This window comes from Sinocyclocheilus rhinocerous, unplaced genomic scaffold (genome assembly GCF_001515625.1).
Source record: "Sinocyclocheilus rhinocerous isolate Xijiao unplaced genomic scaffold, SAMN03320098_v1.1 scaffold40, whole genome shotgun sequence".
In the NCBI taxonomy this organism is placed as follows: Eukaryota; Metazoa; Chordata; class Actinopteri; order Cypriniformes; family Cyprinidae; genus Sinocyclocheilus; species Sinocyclocheilus rhinocerous.
In genome coordinates this window covers 1,219,635-1,241,975 of record NW_015624837.1, presented here as the reverse complement: position 1 = coordinate 1,241,975, position 22,341 = coordinate 1,219,635, and the positions used below count along the sequence as shown (strand labels likewise).

Below are 22,341 nucleotides of genomic sequence, written 5' to 3'. Positions count from 1 at the left end.
ATGTTCCACTTGTTTCTTAGTCGAGCACCCAGTTGAGATCGATGTACGTGCTTTTGCCTGCTCTTCACTAACATTTAACATTTTGCATTGCATTGAACATTTTGGTCTCAAATCCAATTTAAACCTAGAAATAAAGTTTTAAGATTTTTAAAACTGTAAAGCAAAGAAACATTATGACATAAAATTAATGAGACATATTCTGCACTATTTCTAGGTCACTAATCAAATAAGCACATTTCTGACAATGCTCATGCGACTCTTTGTACTGATGGTCAGATGTTCTGCTTTTATTGAAGCTCAACATGCTCTCTGGATCATCTCAAATCATGCTGGAGAACATGATCATCGTTTTCACAAACTTGTTGAGTTCATACAGCTTGAGTGCTGCTGTCATTAGCTATATGCTTTTATCCAAAGTTGCAAATTTAACCCATTCATAAAATTGGAATATTGCAAAACATTTGCGAATAAAGCATAATTTCCATCCAATGAGTTCAAGAGAACAAAGTTGTCACTTCCAAGTAAATTGGCACCCAAATAACAGTAAGGAAAAATGTTATCTGATCTCATGTGACTTTGGCTCAGACATTTGAGAATGGCTAAACCAAACTCTCAGTACCCTGGAATGAGATCTGTCTGCTGGTTAGTACAGTTATGCTATATGTTTTGACATGTTGAGGTAAAGTCACATGACTTTTTTAATGCCAATCAAAATTACTTGATAAATACAATGTGTTTCCAATGTAGTTTATGCACGTTTTCTTATCGGATTAAGAATGCGCATTTTGGCATTTCCATGCACTGTTTTTATTTTTTGTGTGATATCCCGAAATACACATAAAAATATGTGGATGGAAACATAGCTATTGAAGCAAAAGAGGGACAATTTAAAGATATGCTGAAATTCATGATAATTTTTTAAATCTAACTGGCCATCCATCCAGGGTGTTTCCCTGCCTATGGCCCGAGATGATGGCATAACCTCCAGCATCCCTACATACAACAATACAGTTTGGCAAATGGATGGATGGATGAAGCGCCATAGAGATCAATGCTGCATTTTTTTTCTGTTTCAGTCACAATCCTACTCACCTCAGCGGCCCATTGTCAGGGTGTAAATAAATGTTTATAGAATCAGACAGATCTGTGTGGCATGACTTTGTCAGGCTCCCAGCCAGCTTCTGGATCAGGGTTATGCATGGCTGTTTCCTTGATGAAGGTGGCCAAGGCCCTATTCTCCAGCTGTTGCCAATCGCTAAGCCTGTAGCAGCTGTCTGGAGGGAGAGGAGAGGAAGGACATGGAAGAACTAACCTCGCTTTGGGCTATTTGTATGCTCATTTAACCTGCCTATAAGAAGCCAGCTTCATTCAAAATCTAGCCGTATGATATTATGCCTTTTTATAATTGTCTTTTTGAATATGTAATGACTGGTTCTTTCATTTGGCTCTTTCACTCAATTCTCCCCCAAAAGAGCACACAAATTGTATTCATATTGAGTTCATCTATGCAGCGTGTTTACTGAGAATACATGAGAAAACACCAAACAGACATAAAATGCTGCTCATCAGGTCCCAAATCTGCCGTTCACCTCAAAAGCTATTTTACTATCAAATAAAATGGCTAACTTCACTCATATCACAATTACAATTTACACCTCAATGATGAACATAATAAAATTATCTTAAAGCATGAACAACATTTTGGCCCAATTCAAAATTCATCTCTTTTCTCTGTTAAATATAGAAATACATAGCTTTGATTCAGAGATATTTTTTTCTGGTTTGGATTAGAAATCCATTAGATCTTTAAATCACTGACCTGTTCCTGCACGTCACACAGCTCAATGTGACTTATTTGGTTTGACTTCTGAATGGAGATTCATTGCATGTGTTATAACAGGGGACATGCTCAAAGGCACCTGTCCAAACCATCCTCCCGCATTACTCTCGCCATCGATTGCATTGATCCCCAGGACTGTTAAAATAGGTAGAGTGTTGCATCATTTATCAGACACGGTCTAACTCAACCTGATTAACCTCTGAAAGTGTATGTTAAGATGAATTATACTCCCACGCCACAGCACAGTGATCCACAGCCACCATCAATGAACATCTTTAGATGCTGCAGAGGTCACACGTCTCTCCAGCTTTCTCATGCATGTCAGCCATTTACAAGAGCCAGCTGTATGCAAAACTATAGCCAGGGACTAAAAGCTAAATATTTTGTCTTTTATTTTGCCTCGTATTTTTTGCAGAGTCAGCATTAATTGGGTCTCTGCTACTTTGTCTACTGTGCTATACTTATTAATTAATTGCATAGGTGTGGGTCCAGCAAAAAGGAATTGATTGTCTTGACATTAAAAGCATTTAATTTAAGACTTTTTCTTCTGTATTCCTGGCCTTCACACTGACCTCCAAGCAGGAAATGAGCTTGCTGTAAGGTGATTAATGGCTTGAGGAAAAGCCTTTGTTTCATCTCTGGGTCAGCAGAGTTAAGAAAATCTTGTCTGGATTTAATTCACTCATGATACACAATATTTTCTAACATATAGTGTACAAATCGCATGTTTCTGGTTTCAAGATTCCATTGTTTACATTAGTAAACCCTGGGTTAGCATTCTTGTTTGCATATTTATAAGGTCAGTAACATTGATTGGACAAATACACCTTGTAACGGACATGCAGTCTATTTTAATAATTGCTTGGCCCTGTAAACGTTGCCACGTATGTGAATTTTTATGGGTATTATAGAAAAATATTGGATTGTGTATTTAATTGTAGTGTACTTCAAATCTTAAACATTTATTATTATTATTATTATTATTTAAAAAATGTTTTTTCAAAAAAATATAAATTTAATGAAATAAAATATATTCATGAAGTATAATATTAATAAAATAATGAAATAAAAATAAAAGTGTACTTAAAGGGGTCATATGATGCGATTTAAATTTTTCCTTTCTCTTTGGAGTGTTACAAGCTCTTGGTGCATTCTCCGATCACAAATGCAGACATGGTTTTATGTTTACGCGGAGCGATGCAACGCAACACGTAAAAAGACAGTATAAGTCATTATAATCCGTAATTATGTCCCCACCGGATGCCACAAATGCCTAGTTTATAATGGGTTTTAATGTTTTTGTCTCGTCGCTCATATATGAATGAAAAACATATATGAATATGAAAAGCTGTTTTGATTAGCTAGAACTAGGTAATGTGCTTAATTTTTGGTCAGGCATTGATACGTGGTCATGCTGCATGTCACTGTTCTGATTTTTCCTTTTTCTTTTTTTTTTTTTTTACCATTCAGTAAAACTCACAGAAACTTTCACATGCTGTGGTTTAAGGCCTGGAATATTCAATGAGGAAAGTGAAGACACATTTAAGGATTTGTTGTCTGTTGTTAAACAACTTGTAAGATACCAGAACCACATGTTTGGCACCATGACCCGGGTTTAAAGCAGTGCTAACTGCTCATTTTAAAACCCTTTTTATAGTGCTCTATTTTTATGACCTTTGCTTGGGATTTAAAATGACAATAAGCCAGGGTGAAAAGCCTTGTGAGCTGGTTGCCTTTTGTGTTTTTATTTATACCTTTACATCACTTGACATCATACAGACTTGTGGCCATTTTACAACTGTCTGTGCGTGAACTGATTTCTGTTCACAGTAGATTTCATTAAACTCGAGCCATTAAAACTGAATGTTGACTCAGGAGACCTGAGCCCTTCAGTTAATGGCCATCCTATTAGGTCATTTCTGATTAGTTTTTTTAAACTAGATTTTTAATAAACAAATTAAGTCTGGATATAGGGTATGCTAGTCTTCTCAGCATGACTCATTGCAGCAGTGTAACTCATCCTGTGCTATAATTACACTTGCTGAGCCTTAGTGAGCTTTGATTTGATAACCCTTACTTCAACATCAGGACTGGTATTCCGCAGACCTATGACGCACGGCTGTGCTTTTATTTTATTACTGTTTCCAGATGCTCATTATCAGAGAATCCATTATTTTAACCACATACTGGTCAGTGCAGTTAACAAATCTGCTTTTCTACGTTTTAGATAAATTTCTAAGTGTGAAATTACAAAATTATTTTATTTTAATATTCATGAATTATGAAAGTCTAGGGAATGTAATAGAAAAGATAAAACATGGATGGACAAATCATTTAGAGAGAGAGAGAGATGATGGAACAGCTAGTTACAGCACATACAGTAAATTAATAACAGCCGTTTGCTTGTCACTTAGAATTTGTAGATTGCAGACGTTTGCCATTATTCTGAAACACTCATTCAGTTAATTTGGGGCATAATAACTTCAAAAGAAATTTCAAGTGAGAATCTAAAAGAGACTGCTCAAATGTTAATGTCTTGTGCAGGAGAGCCAATTGTGATGAGACTACTAATATCGGGCAAGTGTATCAGCAATAACACAGACTCATTTCATGTACACGGCTATTGTCTCTGCATGTATTCAAATGGCTTCAAAGGGCATTTTTCTGCCTCAGCAAATGAAGGAATGGTTTGAGGTTATATACCTCAGAAAAGTGGTTGTCTCACTCGTTTCAACACGCTTTTTTGTTTAGAAATGGAAGTATGCTTACTTTATGATTTATGTCCATTCTTGATCTCCACTGATTTGCGTTAGATCTGAAAGTGCAGCTTTCTGTCCACTGGCAGACCCGCGAGCTCCATTAATCTAAAGCCATTAAGGTGGAAGTATTCCACTGCCTGATAACGGATAGTGGTCTGGACGGATTTCCTCACTGGACTATAAACACCAAGTGCAATGTGAATCAACTGAAAAAGGTTGTGTGATGCTGATAGTTTATCAGTTTAAAGCCTCAAGATGCGTTTCGGAGGTCCAGTCTTATGTTGTCTTCAGTCTTTACTGAAGAGAGATATATATATATATATATATATATATATTCTGATTTGGTGCTCAAGAAATGTTTCTTATTATTATCAATGTTGAAAGTTGAGCTGCTTTGCAGAAAACATGATACTTTTTCAGGATTCTTTGATAATTAGAACGTTCAAAAAACAGCATTTATTTTAAATAAAAAATCTTTAGATAAACATAAATGTCTTACTGTCATTTTTGATCAATTTAATTGATCTGTGCTGAATAAAAGTATTAATTTCTTTCAAAAAACAAACTGACCCTACGACTGGGGGTCACATGTTGAATGGTAGTGTATGTACATATATGGCTAGCAAAGCATTTTCATCTTTAGGAGGGAAAATTGGCTAATTAGCTTTGTATTAGCATTAGCTCATACTTGTGCAAGTGGCCAGCAATTTTTTTATTACTGAAATTTAAAATGTGTTACAGTGATAATGAGCTGCTTTGTGTAGTTAAGGATTTCAACCTAATTAACTGAGGAATTAAAACTCGCCCTTTTACATTATAGAGTTCCAAATAAAAGCTCACAATGAACTTGTTCATTTAATTAATACTTCACCACAGACAGACACTCACAAAGAGTAAAATGCTTGCACATAAACTATTGATTACACACATAGCAACCTTATTAATTATAAAAAAAATACACTATTGTTCAACACAAAATGGCTCGATAGTGTAGCTGGATAACTTTCTAAAACTAGCCCTGGATGATTTATTTTTGGCCCACTTATGTTCCACTCATGGAAGCAGAATAAGAGTATTGAGATCAATGGTAGCGCTACGTCTAGCACTTTATTTAGAGGCTCTAAATCTACAGATGGTAAATAATGTCCATTTAGAATCTGCCTTTAAAAACACAAATCTGTCTGAACAATTTTGCCACCAGACACATTTATTCATGTACATAGATGCCTCATTTTCAATTTTACAGTGCTTATGACTGAATGAGCTTGGAAAAACGTGCCTCTGTGTACATTTTAGCAAAACTCCAAAAATGTACCTACTTACAATCACTGCAGTTTCCAGCTGAAATGAACAATGTAGGCAGTAAACATACCTATACTTTTATCCTATTTCACACAAATTACGATTACAGGGATATATTATTGATTAATAAAGACTTACATTAACTTACATTAACTTTTTAGCACCACTCACTGGGCATTTCATTTCTGAACTGCTGCGAAACGTACAACAACCGACGCAATAAAAGGTTGACAGATTCACATTCATCTGTTTTGGAAAAAACTGAACATGCTTTTAGCTCCACTCACTGGATCACTCATTTCACTTTGTAGTGAAACATGCAAGAAGTAGTTTAAAATCATTTTGCAGAAATGTCACCACAGGCACGTTTTTTCCAATGAGCCTTGGTTTTTGGTCTGTTTCTCACTCAAAGCTATTGCAAGGTTTCAGAAGACTTTAATTTTTTTCCCCCCAATTGTTGGAGCTCAACCGTGTCAGTCCTTTGCATACATTATATGGAAAATAGCACTTAAAATATTCTATTAAAATACTCATTTTGTGTCATACAAGTTTGGTGCAAGTTTGGCAAAACAAGTAAATGATGACATCATTTTTCGGTGAACTGCAATACCTTCAAGGGACTAATTCTTTTCTCCTACAAGAAAAAGGTGGACTTATCTTCGTTTTCGAGTCTCTCAAGGTTTCTGAATTCCTTAGCACGTTCACCTCACTGGGCTTTAGACCCTGTCACTTGACCACTTCATACTTTATAGCCAATAGGATGTGAGTGACAACAGATTATTATTTTTTTATCAGCTTAAACTCTTGTGCTTATTAACACTGAAGAAATGAGTGTAGACTTGTGGTCAGAGTTTCTTTTCATTCAAAATGAAATGTTTTTGTGTTCAATCACATACATTACCATCTCTTTACTGGCTGAATCTTAATATTCAGCCCGTTTAGATGACAAATTAGATTTATTTTTATTTTCCTCCATTTAGATGCCATAGTACATTTGCTGCAAGCATTTGCAAACAAAGTGTAAATTTATTTTGCATGAACTTGTCCCCTGAAAATCACATTTCAGTCACAGCAATCACATTTGCAAATATACTATATATTTTCAAAGTGTAAATAGCCTACATGTGTGCATATTTACTATTGGCACTTGAAATTGGACTTTATGACATACATATCTTAGGCTGTAATACTTGCTGTCATACGCCACTAGCCTTATGTATTACTTTATTAGCATTCCTCCTTTCATACCTCTGTCCATTTAACAAATGTTGATGCTGACAATCATTAGAAGATCATTATACGTTATTTCCAAAGGAGCAGTGAACAGGAAGACATATCCATCCTCAAGAGCTCTTTAGCATACAGTATTGCAAGGTAATGGGAGCCTTTTTTTGCTTTTCGGTTTTCTAAACTAACATTTAGAAAACTGATTGCTTTAATCACAGTGGGCCTATAAGTGAGCAGAGATGCTCTTTTACTCTACCCTGCATAAATGAAGGTAATTTGTACACGTGGCCTTGCTGTAATCAAGGCCACAGTCCTGCTGGATGATTTCAGAAGCCATGACTGCATGATATCCATGATATTAATACTACATATTTATTGAACCTTAATATCTTGTGGTAGCTGTTTAAATAAACAGCACACCATAACTGGAAGCCTACCAAACAACCCCAGATGAAACCTTGCATCACACTGAGTTTAATAAATAAGCTGCATTCATCCCATTCGTTGTATGAGGAGATTATTTGATATTTCCTTCAAATAATGACACATTTTAATGCTAATGAGAGTGAGTGGGAGAGAAATGTCAAAAGTCAGATTCTTATTAACGGTGTATTAAACTCAGGTTACTTTGTGATTGTATAAAACTGAGGTTGATCAAATTTATGAAAATCTAAAACTAGAGATTGCATTAGTTATGCTAACAATTTCTGCCTAAAAAGTTGAAAGAGCTGTTGTACTTGACATTCTTGTCCAAAAGTCTAAAACCATAGTGAAACTGGCATTTGAATACATTTTTAATTATAAACTGTACTATCGGTATAATAATTTGAATACTCTTAATTTAATTTCAATATTAACGAGTTTCAATGAGTCACATGATTAGTGTCACTTTTTTTTTTTTTTTTGCATTAGGGAATGTGAAATATTTTTTCCTCAATTCAAGTAATAACTTTTTTTTTATTTTACAAATGTTGTTTATTTCATAATTTAAATAAGATTCCTCGGATTGTTTTATATATATTTTCACAAGCAGGCAACAAAACTGTAAAATATATCTTCTTGCTTCATTGATATGCATGTATAGGGTTTTGTGTTTATGAAAATCTTACGTTGTTTATATATACATGTATACACTGTCGTGGCCAGACTAAAGGCTGTAATTAAAGCAAAAGGTGGTTCAACAAAATACTGACACAAGGGGGTGATCCTTTTCCTAACTCAGTGATTCTGTTTTTGTTTTGTTTTTTCTGACATGTTGGTGTTATATCTTTCACTTGGATGTTATAAGTTGCAATGAGTGAATACAGCTGGATAAAACAAAAACTGTGTCCGTCTTCAATTCAGGCTGCAAAGCAACAAAATGTGATAATTTTAAAGGGGTGGGGTGAGTCTTTTCTATTCCCACTGTATTATGCAGTATGATCAGCAACTGGTTAAACGGAGGGGTCAAACACTCTTCGCTCTCATATGTGTTACTGTTGCCACCATGTGGCAAACATTTAAAGAAGATGTAGCATCATTTAATATGGTTCTGTTCTGTGCTAATTTAGAGAGATATTTCAGTCCAAGCTTTCTTGAGGGCTATTTTGGTCAAATTGATCAATCAATTTCTGCAGTGAAATATATATGTATAATGTCCCATAGAGCCTGTTGTCCCAGGATTTCTAGTCTCTTTCTACTGACCCAATAGAAAAATGTCTTAATGTTTTAAATCCATTTATTGGTGTTTATCTATTTTGTAAACAGACATAAATTGTGCACTAAATAAACATAATCTCCATCTTTAAACATCATTTTCCAAAACTTTTGGAAAATCTGGACATAGATGTGAAATAAAAAGCCCTTTTTCTCCTTCTTCAAAAACGTGTCCTAAACAAATTATCCTCTCTGTCCCTGTCTCTCAGGAAACTCTTCTTGCTAATCAGATCTGACACCTTTTGACATGAAATCTCCCTAATCCCAATCCCAAACGTTCTTGCTTCCTGCAGTTCATTTTCCCCCAGAGAAATGAAAAACATCTTGTCCAAACCTGCTGTCGTAAGTCTCAACAAATCTCCTCCAGAAGCAGAAATTCCCACAAGATCTGCAAAGCTGTATCTGTGTTACAGTGTGGAATAAATAATTACGGTTTTGGAAAACTCTTCACAAAGACATGCAAAATGTCAGCTAAACCAAATAAGAAACATTTGTAACTCAAGCAGTGAGTATACAAAGAACAAGAATGTAAGGCTGCAAAGAAATATTTATTTTGTCTTGGCTTATAATGAAGCAGGAGAGAATATAGAAGGTGCAACAATATATATCACCTTTTCATGTTGTAAGAACCACCTAAAAGATTCATTGTTTTAAATAATACTTTGCAATGGCAGTGATGCAGCTGAAAGGGCGTCCAATCATCAATGGCTCACTGAGTTACTCACAGGCTATCCATTATATGGCAGCAATGCACTGCAGTCTCTTAGGCAATAGAAATGGACTGCTGCTCTCTGTTTTATGCCTCGTCGTCATTAGCTGACTCTATGAGACTGTTGTTTCCTGGAAATCAACCTTTTTTATGGTTTGTGAGTTCTCTCACATTCAGTTATTTATGCAGAATGTTGGAATAACTCTGGACTACTAACATAAGTACACCATCAGTTTTCCTGAAAATAGTCATGACATAATGTATTGTATTGTATTGATTTTTGTGGTGTCCTGCCATGTCCAGTATTGTTTTATGACTAGAATTATTTTCATTTCAAATGAGTGATGTGGTAATCCAGCAAAGTATGACTAGCAATGAGACACAACTAAAACTCTGTTCCTTCAATTTCTCAAAAAGAAATAAACTTTCTAAGTTCTACAAAGTGCTGCTTTTCAACACCTATGTCTGCATTTATATTCTGCATGCAGTTTATAGCTTGAGACCCTGAAGTGTCACGAAAGTATAATGTACGTTTGAGAATGTGCAGTCATACATGCAACAGCACAACATAGCACAGGCTTACCAATGTGTTTGCTTCCTATTTGGTCATTTGTGGAGGTTATAAACAAGATATAGGTGTTTCTTCAACTTGTGCCATTTTTATGTCTCAGGTATGAATTTTAATTATAACTAACAGGTTTACATTTTGTTAATTTTTTGTTAATTTTTTTTCTAAAAACTTTTATGTATAAAATGTATTGTTTTATCTTTGCCCAGACCCAGACTTTCAAACTATGCTATCATATTTTTATTCTAATCATAAAAATATGATTTAAAAAACAATATAAACAAAGAGTTTCAAAGTTTTTCAAAATTTACAACTGTTCTGCAGTTGTGGCATCATTTCCGCCACACCAAACAATATTTTAACCTAATAAAGTTAGTGTACTTTCTTACCAAGGAGACAATAGTGAAGACTGTGAATGAAATATGAAATGTAATGTGTGAAGAAAAAAACAAATCAAGGTTTATATCATTTGAGCAGAATAATTCCAAATCAAGCTGTAAATTTCAAATTCTGCAAATATGTTATATGTTGTTATGTTATGTTATGTTATGTTATGTTATGTGTTATGGATCCTGTGGTGAAAATTTGTATTACTTTCAGAAAAACAATACAAAATGACACCGTTCCCCTTTCGTGCATTATTCAATATTATCAGATCAATTAACTAAGCCAGTGTGAGCATGTGGTGTGTTTTAAGACGATTCTGTCACCAATATAGGCTCCAGATTTCATTCTCTCCCTATATATATAGTAGCAGAGAACTGCAGGTTCCAACTCCTCCAGTCACATAAATCAGCACCGACTTCTACTAAACTATACTAAACTCTCAGGCCGAGATGATAAAGGACAAATAGAAGAGGAGTTCCACCACTGTCCTCACGAGCATTAAATCATCTCTGTCTGTCAGATCTCACTGATGACTCTGCATATTGAGTTTAGCAAGGGTCATTCAGCCGTCATCCAAGGCCGACTCATCAAGAACGGACTTACCCTTCTTTACTGGATCATTGCGCTCTCTCTCCTTTCTTTCATTCTCAATCACTTGCTCTTTCCCTATTCAAAGTTTTTATTTTATGCTAAAAGTCATCCATTTATGCAAATACAAAAATGTAACGTTTTCTGAGGTTTGCAGCCAAAGCAAGACAAAAATAAGCTTGTGCTGCAGCTATTGTGGAAGAGGAGGTTAGCTAACTAGAGTGCCGCTGTCGTCAGCTTATCTGTCTGTTCTAGTTTTGTCAAGCATTTATCAGCAAAATAGCCACAGAACATAGTCGCTGACAAAACACCTGAAGAGCTCAGTGAAACAAACAGCACAATACCTTGGAATTCTGTACTTATAGGTTGAGGTATAGGAATTAGTTGAATAAGCAATACGTTTTTTTTATATAGTAGGTGTTATAGATATTAAAAGTGTGGAAGAAATGTTTATAGAGATGCTTTGGAATGTGGAGAATGTATTTAACTTTTTATTTTTTAATGTATGTAATAATGGATGAATGTTAAGTGTTGTGTGGACCCCAGGAAGACTATAGCAATGCCTTAGGGCATAGCTAATGGGGATCCAAATAAATAAACAAATAAACAAATACCCTCTCATTTAAATCAAAAACTTAATTTTGTCATTTGAAGAGGGTGAATTTAAAGGGATAGTTAACCCAAAAATAAAATGCTGTCATAATTTACTCAAACTCATGCTGCTCCAAATGTGACTTTCTTTCTTTTGCAGAGCGAAAGAGGATATTTTGAAGAATTTTTCAGCTGCTTTGTCCATATTATGAAAGTTCAAAAGTTGTAAAGCTACAAAAATTATATAAAAGTAGTATAATCAATAAAGTAACTAAACCTCACTGGCATTTATGTCAGGATATGTCATGTGACATGCAAGAACCAATGAGATTTGATGTTATTACCCATGTCACAATGATTGATTTGAACTGTAAATTGATCAATGATTTGATTTCCTCTGAAAGTAAAAAATGTATATTTTGTTCACTGTATGAACAAAAATAGTTGAAACATTTTTTCAAAATATCTTCTTTATTCTTTATTCTCAAAATAGCTTCTTTATTATTTTTTATTCCACAGAATAAAGAACTGTGATGATAAGTAAATCATGACAGAATAAAGTTAATGAAACAATAAAATCATATCCAGTCCCTTTAAGAAAGTTTAAGAGCTCAGTTTAGCAGTTATTAGTACAATTAAATATCAGATCATGTATTAGGTTTGTGCAAGCTAGAAAATCAAACTAATAGTGCCAGTTAAGCACCCAAGACAATGCAATGTTTTTGCACAGTTTTGCATAGTTTCATTAATATTTATCACCAGAGGATACATATAATTATAGTGTGAAAAACCTGTGGGTAAACTAGAGCTCCGCTACCACTAAAACATAATGATGAAATTGAAATAATAATAAACATGTATTCATTTCATTTTGGCTCTCGGGACTACTACTTTTTCCATGACCTTGTAATTAATATTACCGCAACACCTGCAGTTTTGCAAGAGTGCAGTTTGCAAGCTTATTCCCAAAACCTGCATGCTTGAGTTTAGGTACAACATCTGGATGAACAAGAGGAAAAAAAGAATTGTAGAAGATCATTTTAAACAGGCTAAAGAAATTGAAGAATGGATTGTCAGTCGGAATGATGTGCTGTCCATTAAGGACTCAGAATGTGTCAAGCTGCTTCTCTTCTCCATTTAGTCAGCATGATGTGAATTCCCTGCGGCAGGTTACTTTTAGACATGCATTTTACTCTTTTTAATTCATACACACTACTCATTCAATACAGGTAATCAATGCAGTTGACAAGCTTTAGAAAGATTGATTTGATGCTGTATATAGGCTCTTATACTGTCCATTATTTTAGGATAATTTATCATGCAAAGGAGACATCTTACTCATCTTCACATGTTTTCATCTAAACACATATGTCACTGCTGATTCCAGATCACATCTGCCAGTACACAGTCATACACTTACCTCTATAAAACAAAACAGGACCAAAACATACTATGACTTAGACTATGATGGGCTTTTTAATTATTGCATACAATATCTCCATAATTTTCCCCATATGAAAAAGAAGTACAGTTCAGCATAATTTGAAAAAGAGTATTACAAAAATAATATACTTTAAAAGAATACATTTAAGTGTAAACTGAATGTGATGTTTTTGACACTTGATTGCAATTAAATTCAAATGTATCATAGTTTAGATTTACTGTATATTAGATGCAATTAGTTAAACTTTAAAATGCTTTTTTGACCCACTTAAGTAGGACCTTATATGTAATTTCATAATTTTTTCTGTTGTCTTTGAAAAATGGTTGAAGTGCACTGACAAGCATTTAATGTAAACTAATATATACAATATATAACACACACACACATACACACATATATACAGTATATATATACATACAGTATATACATACTTTAGATGCAATATTGAATAACACACTTCAGTTAAATTATAATCAAGTACTTCAAATGTGCTTTAGTATGTTAGTCAGCATATCAACACAAGTGTCCTTTAAAGCATGTCAAAAGATTATTAAAACATGATTTAGTTATAGTCATAAAAAGTACTCTCTTTAAGAACTATCAAGTGGCCTTTTATTTCATTAATATTATAAAATCTACAAATACAGATTTTTAAAAATATACTTTGAAAATGTGAAGTACACTACAACCGCATGTTCAGTACAATTAAGTGCACTTGTTTTTCACATGGGTGAACATTGCTGTGATGTGAAATGGAAGAACAATTCTTTCTTTCATATTACTCTATCACATATGTACTGTATATCTCAGCAAAGCATGTTGCATATTGCTCATATTTTATAAATGTTTTTTTTTTCTTTTAGAAAAGAGGAAAATAATGTTTATCTTTTAACAGTGAAGCTAGGCATTATGTGCTTTTTGTAGTGGAAACTGTCGCTAAAGCACAAAGAGAGCCAAACCAATATTGCCATGCCAAAGACCAACTCCAAATCTGCAGCACATTTATTCAGTAAACTGCTGTGCATCGCTCTAAATGTCTCTTTAATGTTTAATGAAAAGTTTTGTCTGGCTTTTTGTTTATTAAAGGTTTGTTTTCTCAAAAATGCTCATATGGAGCTAAATTGTTACAGACTGTCCTTTCATCATTGCCAAACAAGCTATTGATAATGCTCAGTCTGGAACATTCCTGGACTCTGAACCATTCACTGTCTATTGTCTGTTGGAAAATGAAGCAGCACAAAGCAAAGCATGCAAAAGTCAAAAATTGTTATGCCTGACGAACAAAAAAAATAAAATAAAAATCAGAACATTTCCAAAATATCAGGAAGGGCCAGCTGGCTAGTTGACATCCACAGGCTGCTTCCATCTGTCAACATGTAAGCTCTTATTATGCTAATATGCTTGAGCTTTTTAAGTTAAACATTGCTGTTTATGCCAAGTCCTTTTATTCTGCTTAAATCCTTAGTCAGCGCAGGGGTCAGCATTTTTAAATAAGCTGTCCACATTTCATTTACTGTAGTAAAAGGAAACAGACGAAAGGTCCGTCAACAAGAGACCATCAAGGTCTAATGAATTCCATAGATTCTTCTTCCCCAGTTAAAGACTCTGTACTGACTGGAATATAACCACAGCAGACTGACGCTTCAGAGCACTGCTGATTTACATGTGCTGAAAGGTACAATGCACAGCTATTCATTTGTAGTGCAGTGGCCAAATAAATACTGAAAAATAAGTTCCTTATTTTTTAAGGTAAAATCAAAAAGTGCAAACTGTTTCATTAAAGGGGTCATGTGATGTTGCTAAAAAGAAGTGGAGGGCGTGGACGAGTCTTAACCTAAATAAAGAATATCTCTTTGGGTTTGAGACGTTAGTCTTTGCAATTTTAGGGATCTTATCTATTCACGAACAGCTTGTAACACTCCAAAGAGAAAAGAAAACTTGAAATCGCATCATATGACCCCTTTAAGTTTTTTTTTATTTTTTCAAAAATGAAATGGCACTTTGTTGTCTTTTGTAAGTAAGTAATAATGCTAGGGAGACACTGATCTTAAAATTCTGGCCAATATTGATAAGCCGATAATTAGTGATAACCGATTAATAGAGAGATCTAAAACGTCTATGTTATTTTGCCTAAAGAAATTAAAGCACTAAAACTAAAATCAGTTATTAGTGATTTTAAATGTTGACTTGCAAGAAATAGTTAATCCAAAAAAGATTTGCTGAAAATGTACTCATTCTCAGGCCATATGAGATTCTTTGGAACACATTTGGATAAATTTAGCATTACATCACTTGCTCACCAATGGATCCTCTGCAGTGAATGGGTGCCGTCAGAATAAGAGTCCAAACAGCTGATAAAAACATCACAATAATCCACAAGTAATTTAAGTAATCCACAAGCTGTGTGTTTGCAAGACACAAGTCCATGATTTGTCCATGACAGGCATTTTAACTTCAAACCGTTGCTTCTGCCCAAAATATGAGTCCTATGTATATTAATATTGCTTTCTCCAGTTAAAAAGTCATCCTGTCTGAATCAGGAGGGAACTCATTAATGATGGATTTGTTTCTTTCAAACATTCAACTTTTCACTTCACAAGAGGTTAATTGATGGACTGGAGTGGTGTGGATTGCTGTGATGTTTTTATCAGCTGTTTGGACTCTCACCCTGATGGCACCCATTCACTGCAGAGGATCCATTGATGAGCAAGAGATGTAATGATACATTTCTCCAAATCTGTTGTGAGGAAGAAAAAAACTCATCTACATCTTGGATGGCCTGAGGGTGAGTATATTTTCAGCAAATCTTCATTTATGTGTCAACTATTCCTTTAAGAGTGCGTTAGATGACGGTGAATCTAAATGTAAAAAGATGAAATGAGTATTCACAATTTAATATTCAGTATCTACCAAAACTAGCTGATAACCGATGGTACTGATATATCATACATCCCTAAAAATTGTTCACACCTGATCCTGTTTTAGGGCTGTGAGATTATTTAGTTTGGTGCCTCCTCATATACACTATATGTGTGTGCCGACTGCATCAGGTCTGGCTGTGATAGATGAGGTGGATTTAGCTCCCAGCGTTGTGTGGACTGGGCTTGGCTCGACTGAGCGAAAAATTGTGGGATCAGAAGAGTGGAGTATATTCTGCCAGGAGAAGCTAGTCTTGATGGGAATCTTAGCTTAGACACAGAAAGCAGGATCCCGTCACCTTGACAAAGCAAAATCCAGTGTGGGCAACTATACTCTCACTGCATATAAAGTAGGGAAGTGTTATTGTGAGAAAAGTAACAGTTCTGGCCAGATGAAAAAAGAGCTTGTACAAAATGCAGTTGGCATGGTTTTCTCTTTCATTTAGCAAAAAGTTTCCTTTTATTCATTTCAAAGTTAACTGCACCACTGCACTGAGCACAATGAATGTGCTTTTAAAAGAAGGGGCTGTATTTGGAGGGGTAACAACAAGCATAAAACAAGTCAGAAATAAAATACAATAGAGGATGTCTGTGGGTAGCAGATATGAGCTTGAGTAATGTTTTATGGTATTAAAGCCCCGATTACACTTGTAGTCCATGCGTGTAGCTTTGAGCTCATCTAAATGCTATAGTGTACTTCTAAACGTTGACAGATATAATATAAAATCCTGCACTACACAGATTTTTGTCCAATCAGATGCTTTCTAGATTCAGTGTCCGTCCCCTTAATACCAACAGCAGCTAGCAAGTAGTAAATCATATTCATGGCTGTGACATAAAGTAAAGGCTAAAAGGTTTGGAGCCAGTAAGATGTAAAATAAATAAATAAAAATTATAGTTTTATTTAGCAAGGACACATTAAATTGGCAGTAATGTCAATAAAGACATTTATGATGTTACAGAAGATTTGTAAGACCTTTTGACCTTTCTATTCATAAAAGAATCCTGAAATAAAATGTATCACCATTTCCACAAAAATGATTAAGCAGCACAACTGTTTTCAAAACTGATAATAATAATAAATGTCTCTTGAGCAGCAAATCAGTATATTCGAATGATTTCTGAAGGATCATGTGACACTGAAGACTGGCGTAATGGCTGCTGAAAATTCAGCTTTCAGAAATAAAATACATTTTAAAATATATTCAAATACAAACCCATTTGTATAAATTACAATATTTCATCAATATTTCAGTATTGCTGTTTTCCCCTCTATTTTAAAGAGATAAATGGCACAACAGTCAATGTTGTTGTGTAGGCCTCAGTTTTAACCCTACTTTGCAACAAATTAGAACAACTACCCAATGTTACTGTAGGTCAAAACTAGAAAGACAATATAGTGATCCTCTCAAAACAGTGCCTGCACTGCCCTCATCTGGCAAAAAGAGCCGAATATCACCACACTACAGGACTCAGTGATTTAACTGCTATGCTCACTTAGTGTTTTACTGGCTGTGTGGTGGATTTTAAAACCCAACCAAATTGCTTCCCGCCAGCATTTTATGACATCTTTTAGTGTTGCAAGTTACAGTGATTAATAAAAGGTTTACAAAATTTTCCTATTGGCCTATAATATTCGCAGTTATGGTGTCTAGTTCAGTGTTCAAGCACATTCAGTCATTTGTTTCCTCCAGCACTGAGGAACATTCTCATAAAAGAGCTGAGATATGCATGTAATATACTGTCAGACAGATGTTTGATGACTATAACACTGCAGCTAACGTTTATCCTTTAGTTTTCTGCTTTACACAATCATTTTGAAAGCACATCAGGGTCATAAATGCATACACAGTTTTTATAAATTGTTTTTATATACACAGTGCATTCACACATACACAGTTTTAAACACTTGCATTTTCTGAAATCTTGTCTCTCTTTTCATTAGTTGCTTTGTTTAGCAGGGGTTTCATTGACAGACAAATGTGGAACGCAATGGCAACTTCAAGCATTAGGGCCTATGTATGGTGAATGGGTTTGGAACAAACAAACACACAGTAATCATCTGAATCACACATAAAAATGGTGTAAATACTGCTATTGGGATTGGGGTATTATAAAGGGATACATCTTTTTTATACGTTTTTTTTTTTTTGACACAGGGATATAGAGCTAACCAACTAAAGATCATTTGGCTAGAAAAGTTGATGTGGAATGGACTGAACCTTGTCTGAATGAGTGGAAATCCTTTATGTGGAGATATGGGCAACCTGACTGCATTGAAGTGATGAGGCTAAGGATGGTGTGCTTTGATGAAGAAATAGAAATTGTACATATCATGATATTGTTTGTACTGGTTGTACTTATATTATCAGTGGAAGCTTGTTTCCACCACAGGATAAAAATAAACAAATAAAGGTAATTCTCAGAAATGCAAGATGTAAATGAAGAATTGTGAGATATAAACTCGTAATTTTGAAAAGAAAAGTATAAATTGTGAGGTAAAAAGTTGCAATTAAATTTTTTTTTAACACACACACACACACACACACACACAAGAGCAGATTGTTATGAATAGCTGAAACCTCCATGTTGCACATTACAGTCAAACCAATTATTTATCTAAATCACATTAGTAGGGCAGTTGCCATTATCTAAAAGGCATATCTTTCAGAAATGGAATCAAATGCTGATTCATTGCGATTTCAGTTAAATGTAATCAATTCTTGAATGGACCTTGCTGTACAATAACAGCAAATAACAAACTGCTGTTATCAAAACTATTCTCAAACATGCAATTTTGTTCTTGATTATAGAAGTTATTCTATATTATTATTTTGTGTTCAGTAAACAAACACACGAATGCCTTCAGCCTGAAGGGAGATATGAATATCACAATGCTGTAGCCTAACACATAAACTGCACTTTAACAGTAGTGGATTTTTAAGCGCTGTCAAAAAGATCCACAATCATTTTGTACGACACATACCTCGATGTAATCTCGATATGCTGTACATTTTAGGGACAAGAGATGGAAGAGTCAGCATCATTCACATCGAGAGAGAGAGAGAGAGAGAGAGAGAGAGAGAGAGAGCAGCAAGGTTTGTATCAGCCTGTCACATGACGCTGATATGGATTGCTGATACTAAATGACATAACATAAATAATAAATGACATCACTCAGTGAACACCATATAACAAACATCTACCTTTCATTTGCTCTTCGGGAGGTATTGTAATGGACCTAGAATCCAAGGCTGTGTAGGTGTGGATTTGTTTTTGACATCATGGGTTGTGGAGGCTCCAGGACAGATGTGTTGGAGCCCAGATATATGGAGAGCTGGACCAAAGAGACAGAGTCCACTTGGCTGACGAGCACGGACACAGACATACCCCTGTCCTCCATCCAGAGCATCCCCTCAGAAAACTCTTCAGAGGTGGGCTTCCCATCAGAGAAAACTGCCAACATCGGTGAGAACGGACTGAGATCATATTTCATATCTCATTTTTGAACGCTTTTGAAATGAATGTCTTCGTATTTAATTAGCTGAACATATCATTTCACCTTAGTCACTCCAGTTTTACATGTCAAACTTTTCGAATAATATTCCCTTTCAAGACGGACAGGGAAAGTGTTGCGAGGCTGCTGTTGGTGAGCAATTCATTCAAGTAGGCCTCTTGTTGCCATGGAGATGGTTAAATCCCTTTAGTACTTCAGTACGACAATACGAGCCAGGATGAACACAATAAGCGCTCCTTACCGCTTTGTGCAGAATTGTTGAATTGCTGATGCATGCAACACCCGCTGAGTGGCATTAAACAGCTTGAAAGATCAAAGACCATTTTTAATATAACTTCGACTGGATTCGTCAGAAAGAAGAAAGTCATATACACCTAGGATGACTTGAGGGTGAGTAATTTGTGGGTGAACTAACCCTTTAAGGCAGCTACAGTGGATAAATGATCATATAAAAATAAATTGATAGCAGATTATTAAATCAGATAGACAAGACAGTCTTGACTATGACTACTAGAATAATTTTTTTAGGTGTTCTGTTTCAGGATTTTTAGCCCTGTTAGGAAGATGTCAGAATATATATATATATATATATATACTACTGGTCAAAAGTTTGAAATAATTGTTTTTATTATTATTATTATGTAAATAATAATTTTTTTTTCTTATATGCTTGCCAAGGCAGCATTTATTTGATTAAAAAAAAGTAAAATAGTAGCATTGTGAAATATTGTTCCAATTTAAAATAGCTGCTTTTTATTTAAATATATATTGAAATGCCGTTTATTCCTGTGTTGGTAAAGCTGAATTTTCAGCATCATTACTCCAGTCTTAAGTGTCACATGATACTAATCATTCTAATATACTGATTTGCTGCTCAAGAAACATCAGCTTTACCATCACAGAAATAAATTACATTTTAAAATATTTTATTATATTAGTAAATATAGCATATCGAGTATATATTATAAATATATAAATATAGTCTGTATTAGTAAATATAGTATTATATTTCACAGTATTACTGTTTTTATTTTATTTATTTTTATTTAACAAATTGGCCTTGTATACACCAGTGTTGTACGTATGTATGATTTAGAAATAATTTATAAATCATACATATATTTATTTATGTATATTTTATGTATATATTTTAATATATTGATTTTTAATTTATTTAATTTATATAAGGTATATAATATGACAATTAAAGGAATACTATCTACTGATGAGATAGACAGACAGACAGACAGACAGACAGACAGACAGACAGATAGATAGATAGATAGATATGAATTTGATTATTCATTTACATTTATTTTGTACCTCCACCCATACGTGAAATATTTCTGACTACAGTGTCAGTCACCACTACAGTGATTTTGTTAAAGAGAATAAATAACTTCCATATTTCTTTCTGACCACAGATTTCTTTGATGATGGTCTGCCTGCTCCAGCTCAGGCATATCTGAAAGTGTGTTCTGCCATGTCTGAGGTGGGTCTGAATGACATGAAACCTGGCAGCACCCCTGCAATCCTCTCTTCTCAAGAACAGGAAGTGCTGTCTTCTTCTGGCACCACAGTGCAGAGGAGGAGCGTGTTACGAACTGAGGAAATAGTAAGTATTTTAATAGAACATAAGGTTTTTTTTTTTTTTTGGTTTAGTCTTCTGCATGCAGCATGTGTGAACAAGACACTGTAAACTAAATCAGTGTTTCTGACCCTTGTCTTATTTAACGCTTCATCCACACCACACCAGAAATGTGTTTCTTTTGACTTATTATACCGAAAATAATTGATCATTATTGTTAATTTTTATTAAAGTGGACAGTAATACAATTAATACAATTATGCACACTGATTAAAACAATTGATATTGTGCATGAAAAACAGACCAGTGTTATTTTAGTATCATTGAGATACTATTATGTTTATTCATATTTGAATTTCTTTTTCTTTTTATATTTTTCATTTTAATCTCATTTAAAGTTTTTGTTTTGTTGTCATTTTTTTGTCAATTTTTAAATATTTTTTTAAATAAATTTTTATCTCTGTTTTAGATTTAATTATTTTAGTGCAAGTTTAAACTAAATTAAAATGTGAAACGTTGCATTGAAAACTATAACTGAAATTAAAAAAAATTAGGAAATAAAATGTGACCTTTTGATTATTTATCTGAGAAATGTGATAGGTTGTCTAAGCAATTGAGGGAAAACTGTAATAAAATGTTAAAAAGATTTGGTAATAATTATGTCATAATAATTATAATCTTTCAATGTCATCATTAGACCAAATGGCAGGACAACCGGATGTCCACCAAGCAAGTGACCATCACTGTGACTCAAAGTATCCGGCAGGTGGATAAGAGCGGGAAGATCAAGGAAACATCACAAACCACCTACGAGGTCATGAAACCGGTGGACGGTTTGATGGACGCAGTAGTTGACTCGTTGCCTCAATGAGGTGTTTCCCAAGACCTCATGAAGACTGTATCTTGGGTTTCAGGAAAGATTTGGTGAAGATGTCAGGGACCAAAGAAGTAAAAAGCAGGGATGACCTAAATGAAGAAGTTCATCAGTGCTGTGATTAACGGGTTTCAAGGGTCAGTTAATTGTTAGTTTCATTATTTAGTTCCACTTGACTGATTTAAAGGGGTCCTATTATGCTTTTTCACTTTTTCAACTTTAGTTAGTCTGTAATGTTGCTGTTTGAGCATAAAAAAGATCTGCAAAGTTCAAAGTCCACTTCAAAAGGAGATATTTTATTTAACAGAAATCACTTTTCAAAAACTACAACGAA

At 34.4% G+C, this 22,341-nt stretch overlaps 1 protein-coding gene across 1 annotated transcript; it reads left to right on the top strand.

Moving 5' to 3' along the window:
• Positions 1 to 19,175: 19,175 nt before the first annotated feature.
• On the top strand, positions 19,176 to 22,211 carry LOC107746362 (brain and acute leukemia cytoplasmic protein-like). The gene is made up of 3 exons (XM_016560534.1): positions 19,176 to 19,496; positions 20,970 to 21,160; positions 21,831 to 22,211. Exons 1-3 carry the CDS (start codon positions 19,313 to 19,315, stop codon positions 22,002 to 22,004), a joined length of 549 nt encoding a protein of 182 aa, XP_016416020.1. The 5' UTR covers positions 19,176 to 19,312; the 3' UTR covers positions 22,005 to 22,211.
• The last annotated feature ends 130 nt before the right edge of the window (positions 22,212 to 22,341 follow it).

What these genes read in the sequence shown, in the direction of transcription:
- LOC107746362 (XM_016560534.1), top strand. Translation starts at nt 19,313, where the DNA reads ATGGGTTGTGGAGGCTCCAGGACAGATGTGTTGGAGCCCAGATATATG. An exon ending in AGAGAAAACTGCCAACATCG is followed by an intron (nt 19,497 to 20,969) that starts GTGAGAACGGAC and finishes TTCTGACCACAG; the next exon opens with ATTTCTTTGATGATGGTCTG. An exon ending in TGTTACGAACTGAGGAAATA is followed by an intron (nt 21,161 to 21,830) that starts GTAAGTATTTTA and finishes TGTCATCATTAG; the next exon opens with ACCAAATGGCAGGACAACCG.